This window comes from Mirounga angustirostris, unplaced genomic scaffold (genome assembly GCF_029215605.1).
Source record: "Mirounga angustirostris isolate CCGP_5_RB_7025 unplaced genomic scaffold, mMirAng1.0.hap1 SCAF_9, whole genome shotgun sequence".
Taxonomy (NCBI): Eukaryota; Metazoa; Chordata; class Mammalia; order Carnivora; family Phocidae; genus Mirounga; species Mirounga angustirostris.
The window spans coordinates 33,600,419-33,625,134 of NW_026991717.1; the positions used below are offsets into that span (position 1 = coordinate 33,600,419).

Sequence of the window (24,716 nt, forward strand, 5' to 3'; positions counted from 1 at the left end):
TTTTAGCACTGCATAATGGATTCTTTCTTTATAACAAAATAACAGCACCAAATTAAAATTCAAGCTGGCTCTCTGATAATGTCTAAATCCATCTTTGTGTCCAGAAAGGTCATTTACTGAACTTTTATTTAATTGCTTAAAACCAAAATTCATAATTGAGGCACTAAGTTATTACCTGGACCTCACAAGTTATGGCCTCAAAATTCATGACTTTTGTCAAAGATGAAATGTTAAACATTAAACAAACAAATCATATTTTAATTATATTTCTACCTCTCCAAAGCTCTCTAAAAACAGAGCAATTATTACAGCACAACTCAACAGTAATGGGGACAACTAAGTAGACTAAGATCATAACCTTGGACTTATATAGAGAATCTCTCTGCTTGTATTTAGTGTGAAACTTGAATCTTTTTCTCTCCCTTATCTTAAGTATCCAAAAAATTACAAATCTTGTCTTCTCTTCCTTTGTAGGAACATCTATCTGACATTTATTAAATATTTACCATGTATGAGCCACTGAGGGATAAGAGTTCCTCTTTCCACTGTCAATACCCAGTTGAGGGTCTTAAACATCCTATCTGATGTGGCACACAATTCTTCTAATCAGTATCACAGATTTTATATTTTTCTCTCTCAACTCAGTCAACACACCTCCAATAGACCAATCCTTGTGTACTACTTGTACACAAAGTGTTACTTGTTTCTTCATGTACCTAAAAATTGCTGGGGTATTCTAGCTACTCAGCAAATCCCACCCAGCCTTCTGACCTGGTATTAAATAAGCTGGTCTAGATACACCTTCCACGATGTATATTCTTGTATTCCTACTTTCTGAACACTGGTAAGCTCTTCTTCAAATGCACTTTGAGCCTTCTTACTTATACATCCTAAATGTCGTTCTTTTTCATCTTTGTGTAACCTGACCAATCTACAGTCTTACTCTTCCTTCTGTGCTCAGCTCAAACGCCAAATTCTTCAAGAAGCCATCCTTGTCTGTCATTTCTTACATTCAGAATTACAGCAGTACTCTGCCATTTAGCACAGCTTGCACTGCAATTCTTTAGATTCATAATTCAAAATCTCTACCCTGGTACTGTTCACAGCCCTTCAGATTCAATAAATTGGCAATAATTGGAACAACTGCAGAATATACTGTCCAGGGCCAGATAACTATGAGAATGAGAAGAAAGCACTTTTGATAATTACGCTGGGACAAAAGACATAAACTAGGACTGTCTCAGGCACACTAGATGCATGGTCACCCTTGCAAAATGGTACACTTGACAAAGCTTGTCCATAAGTGTACCACAACAGATTCAAAGGACTACACTTGAAACTAAAAGACTGTAAATGATCTTTGTCTTGAAAACATTCAACAGTGAATTCTGAAACTGAAAACATAGATATCAGCCCTGACTTTGATGCTAACTAGCGATGTGATATAAGGCAATTCACTTAGAACTGAGTGTCCAGCTCAGCTAAACTAGACACTTGGATCTCTAAAATCCCTTCTAACCAGACTCTACGATTTTATATTCTCTCTCCTTCTGGTCTATGTATTAGGGGTCTCTGCTAGGTAACTAGGAATCTCTTTTTACACAGTACACATACTCAATAAAATACTTGGTTTAAGAAAACAAATTTGCTTTAATATATTAATAAACTATACCTGTCTTAGCACGGTCTTAGCACTTATATGACATGATTCATCTTCCAGGAAAAAAATGTTATAATAGAAGATATTATATTTGAAGATAAGAAAATATTTGGAGATAGTTGCCAAATACTCTAAGCAACCTATTTATTTTTCTCCCATAGCATTTTGTTTTCAAGAAATAAAAACTCAAAAAGTTTTAAACTATCCTAACAAAGTAAAATCACTATGTCTACACACCTGATTGCAATATTCCAAATTTAATTTTTAAATTTTAAATAAAAATTTAAATTTGGCTTTTCAAATGTTTACAATACATTGTTTGTCCTTCCCTTGCCACCTTCAGACATTTTCAACCTCACTCCACAGATATAAGCACAATTAACAGATTGTTGTGTAGATTTATAAAACTTTGTTATACATACAAGCACATATACATCAACAGTAGACCCTTGAACAACACAGGTTGGAAATGCACAGTTCACTTAATACGTGGATTTTTTTTCAATAAATATATTAGAATTTTTTTGGAGATTTGCAACAATTTGAAAAAATTCACAGATGGAACTTCACAGCTTAGAAATATCCAAAAAAATTAAGAAAAAGGTATGTCATGAATATATAACATATATGTAAATACTAGTCTATTATATAATTTACTACCATAAAACATACACAAATTTAAAATACACGAAGTAGGCTCCGTAGCTCAGGGGTTAGAGCACTGGTCTCGTAAAATACACGAAGTTAAAATTTATCAAAACTTATGCACACACAGACTATTCATGGTGCCATTTGCATTTGAGAAAAATGTAAGCAAATGTAAAGACAGTATTAAATTGTAACTCATAAAATTAACTGTAGTGCATACTGTGCTACCGTAATAATTTTGTAGCCACCTCTTGTTGCCACTGTGGTGAGCAAAGATGTTGCAAGTATCCACTTAAAACACTGTGTGAAGCTAATCATCCCTGTGTGACACCAATCATCTCTGCATAAGCAGTTCACCTCTCCAGCAAATTGTGTACTGCCGTAAAAGGTAATCTCATGGTTTGCAGGATTAGTAAAGTTTCCAGGGAGTCAAAAGTTATAGGCAGGTTTTTGACTGCATGGAGGTTGGTGCCTCTAGCCCCCGTTCACAGGTATTGTTGGAAGGATCAACTGTTTATCCTTCTGTCTTATCTCTTCTACAAATGAAATCAGACTACATATACTTTTCTGCAACTTAAATAATAATATAACTCAGATATTTTTCCACATCTACTGTATTTACCTTACATAGACCTACCTTATTTTTTAACAGCTACCTAAGTGTTCCATTGTATTCATGTTATTTAATCAGCCCCCTTATTAATTGCATGGACCACACTGTCTCCAGGTTTACCCTCATCTAACATAAATATCTTTAAATACTTGGTAGCTATACATGCAAGATAAATTTATATAAATAGGGTTATTTGAATATGAATTCTAAATTATTAAACTGCATTTCAAAAAAATTTACACTGCCATCAAGAACACAAAAACTAAGTCTCCTCATATTCCAGTCTGATGATAACAGAGCAGGTAAAAAAAGAAAAAAAGGTAAACCTGTAAGTACCACCATGTCCATAAAACACTGTTCAGTAAAGTCACAAAAAATATGATTTCACTTCTGCAAATAAAAAGGTAATACATCATGTGTGTCTATGTATGTGTGAGTATATAAAATACACACATACCGGCTTCTTCTAAGGCTTGGGTCTCAACTGACATATCCCATCAGAGAGGCCTTCTCTGTCCTGTTTAACTCCCTATATACCCTCATTAATTCTTTATCAGAGCATTCTTTTCATTTCCTTTAAGTAGGCATAAAATCTATAATTATTTTATTTATTTATTTACTTGCTCAATGTCCGCATGTGCTTACAGTACATAAGCACTATGAGGGCAGAGACTCATGCCTGCTTGTTGGCAATTTCATCCCCACCACTTAGCACAATGAATACACAATTTCATACAGCATATGGAATTTTTCTCAACAAATACTGAATGAATAAATACAAGGGTTGTTAACAAGGGCTATCTCTAGAAAGTGAGATTAAGGGAAGGGTTAAAAGGTACAGTTTTATTTCAGTCAATTACACATTCTTATTTTTGACAATGAACATGCATTATGTTTATTTAAAACTATTTTGTGCAAGTTTAGTTTTAAGCAAACCATTTCAGATGCCTTGCAATCTGGTCACACAAGATTTTTTTCTTATTTTGCAAATCCAAATGTTCTAACTGAATATTAAATGGATTACTGTTGTCTACTTGAAAAAGTTCTCAAACCTTGCTTTGTGAAGTTAACCTTTTATCTTCATTTGAATTTAATGTTGACTACTAAAATCCCAGTCAGTAGCTTTGCCTTTGTACATTCCTTCAAATTACTATTACCTTAGAGTTACAGAGTATTTACAATTTACAAAATGCTTTACATATACAGTTGGCTCTTGAACAACATGGGTTGAACTGTGCAGGTCCACTTACGCACAATTTTTTTTTTTTTTGGATAAATACAGTACAGTACTGCAAGTGTATTTTCTCTTATTATTTTCTTAACAGTTTCTGTGCTCTAGCTTACTTTAAGAATATAGCCTAAAATACATATAACGTATAAAATATGTGTTAATTGACAGCTTACCTTACTGGTAAAGGCTTCCAGCCAACAATAGGTTATTACTAGTTAAGTTTTGGGGGTATCAAATTATACACAGGTTTTTGATTGTGCAGGGAGGTCAGCACCCTTAATCTCCATGTTGTTCAAGGGTCAACTTTAGCATTCTATTTGCCTGTCAGAGGTGTGCTGTGCAGAGATTACTGTTTATACTTACAGATAAGGAAAATGATGTTCAGAGAGATTAACTACCTCATCTATAGTGGGGCTGGGACATGAAGCCAGTAATTCAGATCTTTAGTATGAGGTTTGTTTCACTACACATATTGTGGCAAGTAACTGCAATGCCCCGACTTTCTGCAAACAGTATCTATTTCAATACCTAGACAGAAAAAATGTCCTGAAATTCATCTTATATTTAATGCATATATTTCTTTTTTTTAATTTTTAAAAAGATTTTATTTATTTTGACAGAGAGAGCCCTAGAGAGAGAGCAAGCATGAGTGGGGGCCAGAGGGAGAGGGAGAAGTAGGCTCCCCACTGAGCAGGGAGCCCGACCTGGGGCTCGATCCCAGGATGGAATCACAACCTGTGCATAAGGCAGACACTTAACTGACTGCCACCCATGTACCCCTAATACATATAATATTTCTAAAACAGCTGCATTTAATAGAATATAAGGAAGTCATATAATCTAAACCCTTCATTTTGCAGAAAATAAAAATCAGAGAATTTCAATACCTGAACCAATCACTCAGCAAGTTAATGGCAGACAAGAATCAGAACCCAGGCATTGACATTAGATGCATTTTCAATCACGGAAAGTTCCTAGCCATGGAATTCACAATTAAGAAGTCAAATTTCATCATAGCTGTCTTGAGTTAAAACTTTTCTTTAAGTTATAATTACTGCTATAAAAAAGCAAAATAACTGATTAGAATTTATCCTTTGATTAAAATCAATATTCAAAAAATAAAATAAAATCAACACCAACTATCATACATCCTAGTGTTTCAGACTTAAAATATTCCACTAATGACTAATGATTTCCTACTATCTAGCCAACATTTAATCATGCCAGGTCATTAGTCACTTATTCCAGAACTTCTATTATTCAATATTTACCTTAGATACTATATGGAATTTTTTTGGAAATATTTCTGTCAAAAAAAAAAAGTAAAGCTCAATATGTATCCTTATCTCTCATGGCCATAATATCCTAGAAGTCATTTAATGAGTTGGTAAAGTATGAATTTCCTTTACTAAAAACAAATTCATGTTACTCACTTTTCACCAACCCATCTTCCCTTATTGGAACTAAAAAACTGCCAAGTATCAGCCTTGCTATGAATGAATGTACAAAGAAAAAAAACTCTTGTGTTTTTGAATTTAAATCTTACAAGATAATTCTGGAATCTATTTTTAAATTCAAAGTGACAGGAAGAAAGGCTTTAAAAAGTTAATGGACAAAACACATTTTACTTAATTCTTACTACTCTTTTTTTTTAAAGATTATTTATTTATTTATTTGACAGACACAGTGAGAGAGGGAACACAAGCAGGGGGAGTGGGAGAGGGAGAAGCAGGCTTCCTACTGAGCAGGGAGCCCGACGCGGTGCTCGATCCCAGGACCCTGGGATCATGACCTAAGCCGAAGGCAGACACTTAACGACTGAGCCACCCAGGCACCCCAATTCTTACTACTCTTAACTGCAGTAATTTATAATGCCAATACTTAAAAAAAAAATCATTCAGTAGACAATGATAAGATAAAGTATTTGAGCACAAAATGACAGATAATATTAATTTAACTGGCAGCAAATAAAAATAGTTATGATTAAATGTTTTTAAAACTACAAGATCTTCTAAAATCAAGAGCTGCTGTTCCTAGAAATGCATAAAAGTAAATATTAAAAATTAAAAATAAAAAAATATTAAAAATAGCATTTTAAATAAAAGAAAGTTATGTTTGACACTGAACTCCTAGAAACAGAGTAGAGTAACGATTACCAGGGACTGAAGGGTGAGGGAAATAGGGAGATGGTTTAACCATAAGGGTATAAACCTCCATTTAGGAAGGAATAAGGTCTAGGGATGGAATGCGACTCTCGTAAACAATACTATACCATGTAACTAAAAGTTGTAGGAGAGTTGAACTCACCATGTTCTTCCCATAACAATAACAAAATGCTGATTATGTGAGGTAGAAAACCTTACTGTGTTAAACATTTTACAATATGTACACCTTAAATTTACACAATGTTAAATGTGGATTATATCTCAATAAAGCTGGAGGAATAAAAAGAAAGTATGTTTGAAACATACTCATTCTCGAATTCTACTTTCCAATTAGAAATTTTGCTTCCTAGTGTTGTTGCTTATATAAGACCCTGTTCTTAGTGTCTTATATATTTTAACTATAATTAAAAAATTTCATTTTACATTCAAAGGTGATAATTAACTTAAAAACTATGCTGTCCAAATTATATCACAGGCCAATTGTGGGTGCTCCGAAGTACCTTCTTGCAACCAAGCACTAGCCAGCAGGCAGATGGCCAATATTATAGCCAGTACCCAGTAGGAATCAGAAAATTCCCTCTACAGAAATAAGACTTGGTCTCAAAGATGCTCAAATACTTTTGATATTATTTTTAAACCAGATGCATGAAGGTAAACACCATCACAAGAGATTTCTCCCCCCACCCCCTTTTAAGATTTTATTTATTTGAGAGAGAAAGCGAGAGAGCCCACACGCATGAGCCAGGGCAGGGGCAAAGGAGGAGGGAGAGGGACGAGCAGACTCCATACTGAGCATAGAACCCGACTTGGGGCTCGATTTCACGACCCTGAGATCATGACCTGAGATGAAACCAAGAGTCTTGGAGGCTTAACCGACTGAGCCACCCAGGCGCCCCTCTTTCCACTTTCAGTGAATTTTTTTTTTTTTTAAAGATTTTTATTTATTTATTGAGAGAGAGAGAATGACAGAGAGACAGCATGAGAGGGTGGAGGGTCAGAGGGAGAAGCAGACTCCCTGCTGAGCAGGGAGCCCGATGCGGGACTTGATCCTGGGACTCCAGGATCATGACCTGAGCCGAAGGCAGTCGCTTAACCAACTGAGCCACCCAGGCGCCCTCCACTTTCAGTAAATTTACTCCACGGTGTTTCTAGCACTTAAATGTCTCTCAGATATCAGCCACAAAGATGTGCTAGCAAACTCTCTGTGGTTTGCAGTTCTGTAAACAATTCCTCCTTGGAGTCAGTCACCATTGCGTATTTCCTAGTTATTCACACACCAAGTCTGACTTTCTTCTGTTATTCTTGTATTTGTGACTCTCCTGCCCTTCTTCTGCCTTTTTCCACCTACTCCCAACTTTTTTTCATTTAAAAACTTTTACCTGAAACAGACTTCCACTGACCAGAAATAACTTAGAATCACAAACTATCAGGGCTGAAAGATTCCTATCATTTATGCCAGTGTTTGGCAAGCTCCTTCTGTAAAGGGCCAGAGTAAATATTTCAGGCTTGTGGGTCATATGATCTCTGTCTAAACTACTCATCTCTGCTAGTACAGTGTGAAAACAACTACAGACCAGACACAGACAATCAGTAAACAAGTGTGGCTGTGTCTCAATAAAACTTTACTTACAAAAACAGGAGGCTGGCTGGCCTTGGCCTAAGGCCACTGTTTGCCAACCTCTATTTTGTCCACCCTCCTTTGAATATCTCTACATCAATGCTTCCCAAATTGTGCTCTTTAAGATTGTAATGGGTCTACTTAAAAAAAGACAAAAGTTCCATGGTCAAACAGATCTGGGAATGCTATATACACACATTCTACTTTACTCTTGGAGATTCAAAATGGTAATGAATGCAAAGGGAAAGCGGCTCAAAGTAGGCCAGTTTCTATCCTTCCTCCTTCAGGCTGCTCAAGCCTCTTGGACTTGTCCTACCAAATCAGGGGCAGGAGTGAGGTCTACTGGAAATTGCTGTTTACTTCCTGCAATGCAACCCAACTCTTATGAAGGGAAGTGTTTGTAATTCTTCCATCTATGATGTTTTTGGCAGGAAGTCTCAAAATTATGTGTTTGGTATATTTTCTAAATTTCAGCACTGAAAGGTAGCTTTCGTATTAAGTTATGAAAAAACCTTTACTGATCATAAAAGGAATATATGGTTATTTTAGAAAATTGAAAAAATATTAGTAACCAAAGATAACCACTGTTAACATTTTGGTATGGGAATGTCTAAATGTGTGTATATAATTTTTTAAACTAAGTTCAGATTATTTGGTATATATAGTTTTGTATTTTACTTCTCTACTTGACATTATACCCTAAGATTTTTTCTGATACCATTAAAGAGTGTTCAGAGAAGTGGTTTTTTAATGGCCAAGTAACTTTTCCATCACAATGTTGTACTATAATTATTTTAACTACCTCCTCTATTTGGGGACAAGTCCTTTCCTATTCTTTCTCTATTTATCCCTATTTTTTTCTTTTTAAATTACAAATGCTGATATAAACCAGTCTTTGTCCAAATCTTTGATTTCTTCCTTAGGAAAAAATTCCTAAAAAAACAATTAATGGGTTGAGTTGGTAATTTTTAAAATATGATTGTCAAAATGGTTTTAGTAAATGATGTAACAGTTTATATTTTCACTGAGTGACAGAAAGGCACAACCCTAACCACACCCTAGCCAACCATTATAATGTAATGTTCATTAAAAGATAAAATCTTCATTAGGCAAAAATGACATCTCACTGACTTAATCTTACATCTTTGATTGTGAAGTGGAACATTTGCCATGTTTAGAAATTACCTTTGCTCTATTGTGAACTGTATGTTTATGTTAATTATTTTATCATATCCATTTGTATGCACTCTTATATACTCAGAATATTAAATTTCTTCCCTACCTTGTCTCTTTAGAGTAGTTCTCATAACTTATATACAGATGAATTACATTTTTATACGCTAAAATACCAACTTTCCATCTGTATTCTTACTTCTTTTATATGTAAAAGCAAGTGGCAAGACTCTTCTGCCATCTTTCAACATTTTTAAGGATTCAATTAAAATTTTAACTCTATATTTTATTTTGACACAAGGTAAATACATAATTTAATTCTTTACAAATCACCAATTGTCCACATATCATGTAATGTAGGAATCTTTCAATCCACACTGATTTGTGATTTCACTTTTTCATACATTCAAATATTATAAAGTGCATTTAAGTTTCTTTTCCCAGCTTCCTATAGGCCACCATATTTTTTATTTTTTATTTTTTTTAAAATTAATTAATTTATTTATTTGAGAGAGAGAGAATGAGAGACAGAGAGCACGAGAGGGAAGAGGGTCAGAGGGAGAAGCAGACCCCCCCCTGAACAGGGAGTCCGATGTGGGACTCGATCCTGGGACTCCAGGATCACGACCTGAGCCAAAGGCAGTCGCTTAACCAACTGAGCCACCCAGTCGCCCAAGCCACCATATTTTTTAAATGATGTGCACAAGAAAGAGATTAAAGAGATTTTTTTAGAATCAGCAGAATAGAAGAGGTTCTATTAGAAATAATTTAAATACCTGGAAATGATAAGAAGGAAAAAACAGTAAGGGAATAAATGCTATCTTTAAGTATATAAAATAAGAGGTTGAGATGTAAGTCCATAGAAAACTGTGGTGGTTTAAGACAGAAACAAGAATGAATTTTTTGATCATTAGAAAAAAAAACACATGGTACAAAGTTTATCTAAAGATTATAGCAATGGTATACATGCAGATCTTCAAGACAATATGCAAGGATGAACTCTAGCTAAGACAATCGTATGAAGGCAGAGAAGTAAGACTAGATAATATATGATCCCTTATAACTCCATTTACTAAAGAGAGAGTTAAGGAGTTTTAATTTACAATACTGTAAAAGACTACCACATAAAAACTGGGAACACAATATTCTCTACATATAAGAAAATAAAATACTTAGCTGCCTTAATTTGTAATAAGAGTTTGGTTAAAACTCTTAAAATTTATCAAAACCAAAGCCTGTTGTTCTCTTCTTCAACCTCTTTCCTGATCGTCTGACATGAACTGCCCTCTGATTCTAGACATTTTTACCTAGTTTTCTATTATAACCTAAACCCAACACATCTTAAACTGATGCTTTACATCCTGAACAAACCAGCTCTATTACCTTCTTTTTAAACTTATTGGCATAAAGTTGCTCTTAATATTCCCTTATATCCTCTTAAAGTCTATAGGATTCGTATAGGATTTTTCATTCTTGATATTGGTAATTTTGTTTTTCTTGATTGGAGTGGTTAAACACATTCCAATTAAATTGATCTTTTCAAAGGACCACCCTTGGTTTCATTTACTTTGTTTTCCATTTCATTTATTTCTTTTATCATTTTCTTCTGAATGCTCTAGATTTAATTTGCTCTTTTTATCTAGCTTTTAAAAGCTTCCTTCAAGAGGTGCCTGGGTGGTGCAGTTGGTTAAGCATCCAACTGTTTTGGTTCAGGTCCTGATCTCAGGGTTGTGAGACTGGGCACTGTGCTCAGCACAGAGTCTGCTTGGGATTCTCTCTCCCTCTCCCTCTGCCCCTCCCACTCATGCTCTCTCTCTAGGATAAAAAAATCTAAAAAATAATAATAATAAATAAATAAAAGTTTCCTTCAAAACACTATGTTAACTGCATTCCACAAATTTTGATAAGTTGTATTTTCATTTTCATTCAGTTCAAAATAGCTTCTAATTTCCTGTGACTTGTTCTTTGACCCATGTATTATTTAGAAGGCTGTTTAATTCCCAAATATTTGAGGATTTTCCAGTATCTGTTATTGAGTTTTAGTTTAATGCCACTGAAGTCAAAGAATATACTTTGAATGATTTTAATGCTATTAAATGTTTTGAGACTTGTTTTAAGCCCTAAAGGATTTATATTTAATGCAATAATTGATATAGATTCAAATTTACTGTCTTGCTCGTTTTTATTTGTCCCATTTATTTTTTCCTTTTTCTCTTTTCCTTACTTCTTTTAGATTGATTAATTCTTAAGATTCCACTGTATTTCCACTATTGACTTATTAGCCAAATCTTTCTCCACTTTTTAGTAGGTCCCCTAAGTTTTATGATAGGCATTTTTAAATGATCACAGTCTACTTCATATATTATGATCTGATATGCGATATAAGGATCTCAAGTTTATTTTCAATTCTACTGTAATTTTTTTGTTAAAAAAAGTTTTTGTTATAAACTTCACTGCTTTGTCATATATTTTAATTTTATAGGTTATAAGCTATTTTTCTATTTAATATTTTTATATATATTTTTCTATTATACTTATGTACTAGAAACTACTATATTGATACTTTATATTTTTTCTATTATATTTGTTATAAACTATTTTCAATTCTACAGTAATTTCTTGCTAAAAAAGTTTTTGCTAAAAACTTCACTCCGTTTTGTCATATTTTAAATTTATATGCTATAAACGATTTTTCTAGGTCAGAGATCAGCAAACAAGGACATGCCACCTCTTATTTGCAAATAAAGTTTTCCAGGAAGTCAAGGTAGTTTGATTTATAATATGGCTGATCTGACGCTACAAGGGCAGAGTTGAGTGGCTGTGACAGATACTGGCCCACAAAATCTAATATATTTACTGTCTAGCCCTTTGCTGAAAAGGTTGGTGCTCTCCTGTTTAGATAGGAAATTACCTCTTAAAGTGATGAAAATAAGAGAATTTTATATTTATTTTTTTGTTTTTAAACCATTCTGGCCTGTTTGTTTCCTTTTGAAAACCCTGCAAGTTTCTGTCAAGTACTTTTGCCTAAAGAACTTTAACTTTCGTATAGCACAGGTCTGCTGACAATGAATTTTCTCAGCTTTTGTTCTGAAAAGCTATTTCACGTTCATTTTTGAAAGATATATTTGCTAGGTATATTATTTGGGTTGACTTTTTTTCCCCCCCCCTCTTAGGACTTTAAAAGTGCCGCTCCACTGTCTTCTGGCTTGCACCATTTCTGGTAAAATGTCAGCTGTAATTTTTTATCTTTGTTCCTCTGTGTTTTTTTGGTTTTTTTTAATGAGCATTATATTTATTGTCTATGTGCAATACAGATTTCCTTATACATGAAGTAAAGAAAACCATTTTAAATATGTCCCTCTCTAAACCTATAAACCCAAACTGCAGTGAATTAATCAAGGTGCTGTCCTGTTAGCAATCAGCCTTCACCATTGCCACAGTTACCTCCCCACAGGATATCCCTCTGGTTAACTTTGCGTAGGTCCTCCTATTCTGGGTCTTGCCTCACAATCACAGTTGAAACCAAGGATTTCAGGGAAAACACAGGAGTATCATGAGCCAGGCAGCCCTAAGAATAAATGAAGTCATGTTCCCTTTGGGCAATAGAATCCTCAGTTCAAATAGTGAATGTACAATCTGTTCAGGCCATGTGTCTTTTTCAAAGATTTTATTAAGGGTCTTCACAGAGTAATAGCCAGACTCCAGATCCAGCTGCCAAGGAGACTGTGGGTCTGGCTGTGGCTTCCCACTCTTCTGTTCCAAGATGGGGGTGGTGGACAATATCTCATCTTTGGGTTCCACAACGCTCACATGGTCAGGTGGGGGCTTCTTAGGGCCAGTCTTACCACTTGGATCCTGGGGAAGCATGATCTTCATTTTGATGCTCAGCACACCCCGTCTGAGCAGCATATGGTACACGGTAGTGTCAACATAATAGTTAACAGGGTCCCCACTGTGAATCATCAGGCCATCCACAAGCTTCATGGATTTAACCCTCTGACGTTAGAGTTTCCCAGACACCATGACCTCACAGCCTTTGCCCCACTCTCCATGATGGACCACAGCACACCACACCACGGCAGGCCCTCTACACAGCAAGGCTTCCTAGGAGTTTGTAGCAAGAGACTCTGCCCGGATAATAGCACACAGACCTCTTGTGGCCACCTTTTCAGCATAAAGCTCCACATTGCCCTCAGGGAAGTCAAACCTCTTCTGAACCACAGCGGTCAATTCCTGGATTAGCCAGCCCTCCTCAGCAAGAACATTCTGCATCCTGGTGGCTAAGTTAATGATTTCAGTCCTGGTTAGTGTAACTTGGACGTCCACTCCAGAGTAGTTAGCCCCCAAGTCAGAAACTCGTGCAGTTCAGCTTTGAAGATGCCACTGGTGACAAACTTCCTCTTCTTAGAAATCTTTACCACCATCCTGCCACTGTGCGGCACGGAAAGGAAAAAGTCCCCTGTGTCTTGTTAAAATTTTCTGGCTGTCTTCAAGACTTCTTCATTATGTTTGGTTTTCAATAGTTTATATTTTTTTAAGATTTTATTTATTTATTTGAGAGAGAGTGAGACTGAGAGAGCACGACTGGGGGGGGAGGGTGGGGCAGAGGAAGAGGGACAAGCAGATTCCCCACTGAGCAGGGAGCCTGACACGGGGCTCAATCCCAGGACCCCAGGATCATGGGCTGAGCTGAAGGCAGATGCTTAACCAACTGAGCCACCCAGGTGCCCCTGGTTTTCAGTAGTTTAACTATGATGTGTATAGGTGTGTTTTCTTTTATTACTACTCCCTATTATTATTATTATTATTAGCGTACTTGGGACTGTCTGAGCTTCTTCTTCTTTGACCCGTAATATGATCTTGTTTATTTTTAAAAAACTTTGGCCATTATCTATTTAAATATTTTTTCCTGTTCTGTTCTTGTTCTCTTTTCTTTGTGAGACACCAATTTATTTATGTTATACCATCTTTTATTTTCCCATCTTAAGATATTCTGTTTGACCTCTCTTTATCTTTTATTTCAGTTTAAATAATTTATACTGAACTATCTTCAAGTTGATCGCTCTTTCCTCAGCTGTGTTGAGTCTACTGATCACCCTGAGTAAGTATTTCATCTCTGATACCATTGTTTTTTCTAATTTCCCTTCCTCAGTTATAGAACCCTTTCACTCTCTGGACAAATAGAAGTATCTTCAAATTCTTTATGGTTTCCATCTTTCTGCCAAAATTCCTCCTCTGGTTCATTCAAGTTATCTACTTTTTCCACTAAATCCTTTAACATACCAATAATAATTAGTTTAAAGTCCCTGATAGTTCCAATATCTGGGTCTCCTTTCTGTTGATCCCTCAACAATGTGCCAGTTTTCCCTTGCTCTGTTTATGTCCAATAATTTTTGACTGAATGCTAGGCATGGTGTACAGAATTGCAGAGACTGAGATAATTATTATTTATACTTGGAACACAGCATGTATATTCTGTCAAGCCATTAGTGTGGACAGGTTAAGTCAACTTAGAAAGGAACTGAGCTTGGTACAGATTTTACTGTTGTTTTAGTTACCTTTAGCACACCACAGTTTTCAAATTCTTCTAATGGTGGACCTACCATTATCTTGTGCAAAAGAAGAGAGATGAAGAGCTGGAGAGTTTTTCTCAATTTACCTGTTTTCCTCTCAGCTTTCAACCATTTCTGCATACCTCTACCACATAGGGATTTCTCTATATTCTTCTTTTTTTTAATGCTCAGTTAGTCACTGTATAGTTCATAATTAGTTTCTGATGTAGTGTTCAATGATTCATTAGTTAAGTGTAACACCCATGGATTTCTCTATATTCTTGACCTTCCCCCAGCCGTAGAAAGCTTTTGTCTGTTACTTGGTGGTAGGGCAAGTAGGATTTTCAGTTGTCCCTGTCCAGCCTCAGTATTAGGTAGGCCCTGTGCACCAAAGGATTCCTGCCTGCAGAAGCAGAAAGGTTTTGCTTCTAATCTCCCCCCAGAAATTTATGAAATAAGGCTTTTTGCCCCTCCCTCACTGGTTTGAGGCTTAAAGGAATCTGAGTAAATGAGAGGGGCCTTGCACCTATCTCCCAGGTGCCACAGATTACCTCTTTCACCTCTTCACCACCAAAATGACTTCTCAGGTCTCTGCCTTGCTCCCTGTGGAGTTCCAGGGAAATGTATTTGCAAGCATGTATGAACTCCCCTTTCATCTGGGGCCCTCAGGTACTCCAAAGTAGTTCATACTGAGTCTTTAACAATTAAAACTTTTTCGATGTCTTTTTTTTTTAATATTTTATTTATTTATTTGACAGAGAGAGACACAGTGTGAGAGGGAACACAGGCAGGGGGAGTGGGAGAGGGAGAAGCAGGCTTCCTGCAGAGCAGAGAGCCTGATGTGGGGCTCAATCCCAGGACCCTGGGATCATGACCCTAGCCGAAGGCAGACGCCTAATGACTGAGCCACCCAGGTGCCCCAGTCAATTTCTTCTTATCCACTTTTATGGAAGCAATTTCTTTCTCTCATGCTCTGCCAAAGGTCAAAGAATTAATGACCCATTCTATGGGGGCAATGGGGTGTGCAATTCTTTGGAATTTAGGTTACTTGGCTGCTTTGCAAGCTGAGCTCTCTGATGGGCTCAGAGAAATTATGATTTTGTAGATCATCCAGCTTGTTATTGTAGATAAGAATGGGATATTATGTGCCACTCTTTACATGCTGAGTAGAAGTCCCCCTTCCACTTTGATTCACCTTCCTTTTCTGTTTTGGAAAGGCATCACAACTCTTCCAGTCACCCAGAGAAAACCTGGGAAATATCCCTGACTTCTCTATAACAATGTTGAATATTCAATCAGTCAATTATAAATATTATATTTATAAATATATTTATAAATATATTTATATATATAAATATATATATATAAATATATTTATAAAATTATAAATATCTTATTAGAATCCTTTCTATTTTTCTAGTATAACTACTTATCTCACAATGGCCTCTTCTAACAATATTCCTTCAACTAGCTGCCTCCTCCAATCTGCCTTCTTCTCCTTTTTTTGTGTGTGGAATGATTGTATTTTTATTTTCTATTTTTTGGCTTTTAATTTTCATTTTAATTCAGATGGACTTTTTTTTTAGATTTTGTATTTATTTGAAAGCAAGGGTATGCACAAGCAGGGGGAGGGGCACAGGGAGAGGGAATCTCAAGCAGACTCTGTGGAATCCAACGTGGGGCTTGATCTCATGACCCTGAAATCATGATCTAAGCTGAAACCAAGAGTTGGACATTTAACTGAGCCACCCAGGTGCCCCTCAAATGAACTTCTTCTAATTAAACCTGACTTTATATCAGACTGCCTCACTACAGTATTGTATTTGACTCTTTACAATCAAGGCCATGATCAGTCTGATCCTATTCTGCCTTCACAGGCTAACTTCCTAAAGGAATACAAGTGTTCTATTTCCATACTGACCCAAACCCTCTTTTTAACACCTGGAAATCTTATAATTCAAGGTCTATTACAAAGGGGACATTTTCTATGAAAAAGCTCCCCTGATCACACAGAGAGAATTCCTCTCTTCCAAATTATATGCTGCTTTATTTGTATTATAAAAATAACACTTATTATGGACTGGCTATTAAATTGTACACATCTCTTACATCCTTTATAATATTATAAACTCCAAAAAAACAGAGATCAGACCTTATAAATTGCTATATTCTCTTTTAGCTTTCCCACATAATTATTTATCTTGCAAATTAAAACAGCAAAATTAGTAACATGAGTCTTTCTTATAATCCATCCCTGACAAGGTTACTAAAAACTTCTGCCAGCCCAAAAATGTCTGTTGTCTCAAAAAGGAAAAAACACACACTGCAACTATAATTATGCTATCCAAACATTTTCAGAGGAAAACCCAATTAGGATTAGTTTAGAGACCTCCTGGCATAGCCAACCATTTATGCTATTAGAGTTAAACCTATAATGGTAACTCCATACATAGATATACTGAAATTCCTTTATTTAGTTCCATGTAAATCACCCCAAGAGATCCACAAATTTTACCAAGGAAGATCACTGCCACTAATAAAAAGAAATAGCTTATCTACCTTAGTGCCTGATTTGGCAATCATACTCAGGCATTTGCCAAGATGGAAAAGGACAAGTTTCTATTAATCCTTTTCAATAAATAGGGAAAGGTATAATCACACACAGGAAGAAAAAAGAGCAGCTCTAGTATTTTATTCCTTTTTATAATACTACTCTCAAATACATTTTCAAGAAAGAGCTTATAAAAATCCGGTATGCTACTTTAGTGAAAAGCCAGAGTAGGCACTATCTTTACCAATTACCTTCTGCAGTGAGACTATATAGCTGGGGCCAAACTGGAACCTGAACTTAATCTGACTCAGACACCAGACTACATGTCTAAAGCATTATCTTTTTCATATATTCTTGAGAACTTCACAAAATGAAAAATGCTCTTCTTGCTAAAACAAATAAATAATACATCCAACAGGTATCCTTATCAATTTGACACAGATTACCCAACAATTCAACTTCTAGTAATTTAGTATGAGAAAATAATCATATAAGGAAGTTCAGCATAGCATTGTTCATAATAGCAAAACAAAGGAAACAATTTAAAAGTTAACCAATAGGGAATTACTTACACAAAACAAAGTGCAAATAAACTGTTCAACGATGGAAAATGTTGATACAGATCTATATATTTATTGACATGAGAAGTTGTTCACAGCATGTTGTTCCAAGAAAATGCGTTATCAAACCATATACACATCTGTGCATGTTCATATGCAGTACTCCTAGAACACAGGATCTGGCGCATGTGCCATTATCAATTTATTGCCCCTCAATTCCAAATTCATCCTTCATTGCCTGCTCTGCAAAAATGAAGATGAGCCCTTTATCTATCCTTTTCTTTGCAGAGGACATATGTTTCAAATTTTATCAGCTGGAGAGCAGCTTCTCCCAACACCCCAACCCCTCAGGTGGTTTTGTAGCAGAATGCCTTCAGGGAGACACCTCCTTGTGACTGGCTGCCTAGCACACCAGACCCTGGGTTTTGAGCAGGGTTCAACAGCAGAGCAACTTCTCTGTTGTGCAGTAAAACATGGCCACACTCTCTCCAACACAGTCTGGATCTCAGTCCCGAGGAGCTTAACACTCTCTCTCAGACCTACAACTTGTGACTGCTCTTTATATCTGCCATTCTTATATTCACTAGAGTTGTTTTTACTTCTTGCCAGCCCACCCCTTGTTACTCTAATTCTGTTATAGTTAATAGTTCTTTATAGTCAGGATTATCTGCTCAAATTATTGTGTGGTTTTCCCAGAAGTGAATGACTGATAAAGGCCAGGGCTTTTTCCCCCTTTTTTACTTTTCAATGTTGTCTGAATTTATAATAAGCATCTTTTGTATGTGTCATAATTAGAAAAGGCATGTTATTTTTATTTTGGAAAAGCTCAATGCAAAATAAAAAGTACTTAAAGTTTTTCTATTTTTTTTTTTTTAAAGATTTTATTTATTTATTTGAGACAGAGAGAATGAGAGAGAGAGAGCACATGAGAGGGGGGAGGGTCAGAGGGAGAAGCAGGCTCCCTGCCGAGCAGGGAGCCCGATGCGGGACTTGATCCAGGGACTCCAGGATCATGACCTGAGCCGAAGGCAGTCGCTTAACCAACTGAGCCACCCAGGCACCCATAAGTTTTTCTATTTTAATAGTGCAGAAATATATTTGTGAGATTAAAGTGACTGAAATATAAAGAACATTCATGTGTGTAAGACTGTAGTTGTTCAGTTCTTTTCAATATTATCCAAAATTGTGTTTCTAGGTCATTTTAAGCAGTAGGAAATTTTTAGACTGCTTTCTTTTCCTCTTAGCTATGCCATATACTGGTCTTTAGAAATGGGTTATTAATCATGAGGTATCCTAGAGTAATAGGTACTGTGATAGATACTAGTTCCTCAAACACAGCCTCTTTCATTTTACTATTTCAGCCCCTCTTACCATGTTCAAGGATTATCAGTTGGGCTCCAGCTTGTGCATTTCCAACATCATTCTCAGCAATGCATTGATAGAACCCTTCATCTGATTTCACCAGACCCAAAACTTGAAGATTATGTTCCTTCTGAGAAAGAAAAACATAAATAAAATTTTATGATTTGACTGAGGAACATTAGTTCAAAATCTCAAGGATATACTCCTTCTGGGGAGAAAAAATAAGTAAAATTGTATGATTCAGCTACTAAATATTATCTATGTACCTGTTAACTCAATTTTATTGACAAGGTACTGATTTAACTGACTAGAACAGGAAACACGGTAACTAATTAAGAACATAATCCTTATGGAAAGTAATATCCAGAGTGTTCGCAGACCTACACGTTTGGTTGGAAAAATATCTGACATACAATACCATGTGACTATAGTAAAAGTCTGAATTTGTGAATTCAAGGCATTTTCTTAAAATTATCTCTAATATCATTAGTTCTAACAGATTAGACTACAATAAGTTAAATGAGAATGCACAAATACAAGCTTCCCTTAAATTACAAAGAAGTATATAAATGTCAAATATTGTTATTAATTTAATACGGTTTTAAGATTTTTAAGAATAATATGAAACTGATAAAAGAGTAAAAATGCTCATTTAGCTGTAACACATTGCTTTTTAATTAAATATACTTGTGAATTACTTTTTGTAACATATGAGATTATGCATTTCAAAATAGAAAATATATTCCTACTAAGAATGAATTACTTATATGAAAAATTTATAAGACATTACATCAGTAACAACCATAATTACTTCTGATTATTTCTATGAATGCCATGTATACACCTTAATATATTAATCCTTATTACCAAAACTTAGATAATTTTATTACTAGGATTTAGATAATGATAATAATAATTGTAGACAATATTTACTAAGCATTTAACCATATATCAAATAAAAAGCAATAATGGCTGAGTATTCTTAAATACATTTAATGCTATTTACTTCTTAAGAATCTTTTTATCTATCATCACAATCGTCCAACCCTGGGTCATACTTCTTTTGAAAGGCCTGGGCATCAGTATATGAAGGACAGATTTCTGTTCTTTGAGTGGAGAGCTATGAAGACAACTGGTGCACACACAGCATAATCATTACCGAGAAAATAGTGACAACTGTGTTTAGTAAGAGTACTAGCATGTTTGAGTTGGAATACCAGACTGTTGGTCAGGAGATACGGACGTTACACTTAGTTCAACTACTGACTTGCTATTTGATCTTATATACCAAAATACATCTAGGCTTAGCTTTCTCGTCAGCTAATGAAAAGATTACATTCTATGTGTATTTTCCTATCTTCATCTGCAGTACATAAACTAGTATATATAAGACAACAGATCTCTCAGTGATTACATTTAAAGACATTTAAAGGTTTGGGAGATAAGTGTCCTTTGAAAAATACTTACTACAATCTTAAAGTAATCACTTGGAATAACCATATCCCCATTCTTGACCCACTTCACAGTTGGAGTTGGTTTCCCAGTCACTTCACATTCAAATACAATATCCATTGATTCGTGAGCATATATATTAGTAGGCTGTTTCAGGAATTCAGGTTGGGCTTTAAAACAGAAAGGAAATTAAGATGTTAATAAAAATAAAAATAGCTGTTCATATTTCAAGCACTTTTTTAAATTCTAGAATTTACAGGATTTTTGCTTATTATTTGAGGCTTTCACATATTTTTACAAAAGCACATAACAAATAAATATTTAAAATATATGTTAGGGAGGAGGGGAGGAGCAAGATGGCGAAGGAGTAGGAGACCTAAATTTCGTCTTGTCCTAGGAATTCAGCAAGACAGGGATCAAACCATTCTGGACACCTACAAACTCAACAGGAGATTGAAGAAAAGAATAGCAGCAACTCTCTGAACAGAAAAGCGACCACTTCTGGAAGGTAGGACGTGGGGAGAAGTGAATCCGAGGCATTATTCGGGAGGATAGACGTTGGAGGAGGGGGCCTCCATCAGCTGCTACTGGCAAGTGATAGAGCAGCAGAGCACAAAATCGGAACTTTTAGAAGTCGGCTTTGCTAAGGGATGTTGCTCCAGTGGCTAAGTGGAGGGTGGAACCCTCGCTGGGACAGTGTGGTCTCAGGACCCTCGGGGTCACAGAAAGACGGGGGGGGGGGCCTGAGTGCAGTAGACCTCCCAGGTACCAGAGTGGGGAAGCTGGCTGCAGAGATGGAGCCAAGGAGTGGGCTCTCAGCCCCAGGTTGCCATAAACCGTGATCCGCGGCATAGTCGGGCCACTGCTCTTCCAGCAGGGACCCAACAAGCGGCAGATCCAGGGAGACTCCCCTTCCTCCCCTGGGAGGAGCAACACGGGAGCGCACCACAGGGATCTGCTGGGTTTGGAGACTCCACATGGGGTCGTGTGTGAGAGATAGAAATGCTCCATCACAGGAGATGGGGGAGACGGAGTGACTGACTGCTTTTCTCTGGGGCTCACTGATGAGCGGGCCCTGAGTTCTCAGCTCCTCCGGGGTGGAGATTGGGAGGCCACCATTTTCACTCTCATCATCCAAAGCTGCACCAAAAGCTTGCAGGGAACAAAAGCCCCCAAGAGCAAACCCGACCAGATTACTTAGTGCGACCGGGCAAGGGCGGAGCAATTCCGCCTCCGGCAAAGGCATTTGGGAACCACAGCAACAGGCCCCTCCCCCAGAAGATCAGCAAGAACAGCCAGCCAAAACCAAGTTTATTGATCAATGAGAATGGCAGAACTCCAGCACTAGGGGAATACTGCACATAGAATCCATGGCTTTTTTTTTTTTTTTAAAGATTTTATTTATTTATTTGACAGAGACAGAGAGCGAGAGCAGGAACACAAGCAGTGGGAGTGGGAGAGGGAGAGCAGGCTTCCCGCCGAGCAGGGAGCCCGATGTGGGACTCGATCCCAGGACCCTGGGATCATGACCTGAGCCGAAGGCAGACGCTTAACGACTGAGCCACTCAGGCGCCCAATCCATGGTTTTTTTACCATGATTCTTTAGTCTTTCAAAGTTAATTTTTTTAATTTTCTTTTTCCCTTTTTCGACCAAATTCTTATCAATGCTTTTTTAAAAAACCTTTTTTATTTTCCATTTTTAGAGTCATATTCTATCCCTTCATAGTAGTTAACCTTATTTTTGGTGTATATATATATATATATATATGTTGTTCTCTCTTTAAAATTTTGGGATACAGTTTCTTCTAACAGACCAAACTATACCCTAGATCTCTTGTGTATGGCTTTGTTCTAGTCTCCTGCCTGATCACATTCTCTCCCTTTTTTTTTAATCCTCTTATTTCTTTTTTCAACCAACTTCTTATCAATTCCTTTTATAAAATCTTTTATAATTTTCATCTTTACAGTCATATTCCATCCCTTCATCGTATTTACCCTTATTTTTGTACATACATAAGTTTTTCTTTAAAGTTTTGGGAGGCACTTTCTTCTAATAGACCAAAATATGCCCAAAATCCAGTGTGTGGCACTGATCTATGCACCAGCCTGATCATATTTTTTTTTATCATATTTGATCATATTATGTTTCTGGTTTTTTTTTTTTAATCTTTTTCTTCTTTCTTTCCCTTTCTTTTCCCCTGGTTTCAGGTCTCTTCTGATTTGTTTAGAGTATATTTTTCTGGGGTCGTTGCTACTGTTAGCATTTGGTTCTCTCATTCATCTATTCTCCTCTGGACAAAATAACAAGATGGAAAAAATCACCTAAAAAAAAAAGAACAAGAGGCAGTACCGACTGCCAGGGACCTACTCAATACAGACATTAGTACGATGTCAGAATGAGAGTTCAGAGATTTTAAAGCTACTAGCTGGGCTTGAAAAAAGCATGGACGATATCAGAGAAACCCTTTCTGGAGAAATAAAAGAACTAAAATCTAACCAAGTCAAAATCAAAAAGGCTATTAATGAGGTGCAATAAAAAATGGAGGCTGTCATCAAAAGGAATGAGATCTTGCCATTTGCAACAACGTGGATGGAACTGGAGGGTATCATGTTGAGTGAAATACGTCAAACAGAGAAAGACATGTATCATATGATCTCACTGATATGAGGAATTCTTAATCGCAGGAAACAAACTGAGTGTTGTTGGAGTGGGGGGTGGGGTGGGAGGGATGGGGTGACTGGGTGATGGACACTGGGGAGGGTGTGTGCTCTGGTAAGCGCTGTGAATTGTGCAAGACTGTTGAATCTCAGATCTGTACCTCTGAAACAAATAATGCAATATATGTTAAGAAAAAAAAAAAAAGAAGAAGAAGAAGAAGGTAGCAGGAGGGGAAGAATGAAGCGGGGGAAATCGGAGGGGTAGACGAACCATGAGAGACGATGGACTCTGAAAAACAAACTGAGGGTTCTAGAGGGGAGGGGGGTGGGAGGATGGGTTAGCCTGGTGGTGGGTATTGAGGAGGGCACATTCTGCATGGAGCACTGGGTGTTGTGCACAAACAATGAATCATGGAACACTTCATCTAAAACTAATGATGTAATGTATGGGGATTAACATAAGAATAAAATTTAAAAAAAAATGGAGGCTGTAACTGCTATGATAAATGAGGCAGAAGAGAGAATTAGTGATACAGAAGACCAAATGATGGAAAATAAAGAAGCTGAGAAAAAGAGAGATAAACAATACTGGATCACGAGGGCAGAATTCAAGAGATAAGTGATACCCTAAGATGAAACAATATTAGAATAATTGGGATTCCAGAAGAAGAGAGAGAGGGGCAGAAGGTATACTGAAGGCAATTTATAGCAGAGAATTTCCCTAATTTGGGGAAGGAAACAGGCATCAAAATCCAGGAGGCACAGAGAACCCCCCTCAAAATCAATAAAAATAGGGCAACACACCGACATCTAATAGTAAAACTTACAAGTCTCAGAGACAAACAGAAAATCCTGAAAGCAGCTCGGGAGAAGAGATCTGTAACCTACAGTGGTTAGAAACATTAGATTGGCAGTAGACCTATCCACAGAGACCTGGAAGGCCAGAAAGGACTGGCCTGATATATTCAGAGCACTAAAGGAGAAAAATATGCAGCCAAGAATATTATATCCAGCTAGGCTGTTATTGAAAATAGAAGGAGAGGGGCGCCTGGGTGGCTCAGTCGTTAAGCGTCTGCCTTCAGCTCAGGTCATGATCCCGGGGTCGTGGGATTGAGCCCCACATCGTGCTCCCTGCTCAGTGGGAAGCCTGCTTCTCCCTCTCCCACTCCCCCTGCTTGTGTTCCCTCTCTCACTGTCTCTCTTTGTCAAATAAATAAGTAAAATCTTAAAAAAGAAAAAAAAGAAAAAGAAAATGGAGAGATAAAAAGCTTCCAGGACAAACAAAAACTAAAGGAATTTGCAAACACAAAACCAGCCCTACAAGAAATCTTGAAAGGGGTCCTAAGAGCCCAAAAGCAACATAGACCAAAAAGGAACACAGACAATATATGGTAACAGTCACCTTACAGGCAATACAATGGCACTAAATTCATATCTTTTAATAGTTACCCTGAATGTAAATGGACTAAATGC

At 36.6% G+C, this 24,716-nt stretch overlaps 1 protein-coding gene and 1 pseudogene across 7 annotated transcripts in view; both read right to left on the reverse strand.

The window, feature by feature from the left end:
* The window catches only part of NEO1 (neogenin 1), a 252,544-nt gene that overhangs the window by 90,896 nt on the left and 136,932 nt on the right, over nt 1–24,716 (reverse strand). For all 6 annotated transcript variants that reach the window (XM_064570177.1, XM_054513446.2, XM_054513445.2 and 3 more), the window contains 2 exons: nt 20,601–20,755; nt 19,143–19,263 (listed from right to left, as the gene is read on the reverse strand). In XM_064570177.1, coding sequence (XP_064426247.1) covers nt 19,143–19,263; nt 20,601–20,755 — 276 coding nt within the window. The remainder of the gene's footprint in view (nt 1–19,142; nt 19,264–20,600; nt 20,756–24,716) is intronic.
* On the reverse strand, nt 6,564–17,971 carry LOC129046512 (small ribosomal subunit protein uS3-like; annotated as a pseudogene). The gene has a single exon (XR_008508006.2). The product of XR_008508006.2 is annotated as a small ribosomal subunit protein uS3-like (transcript).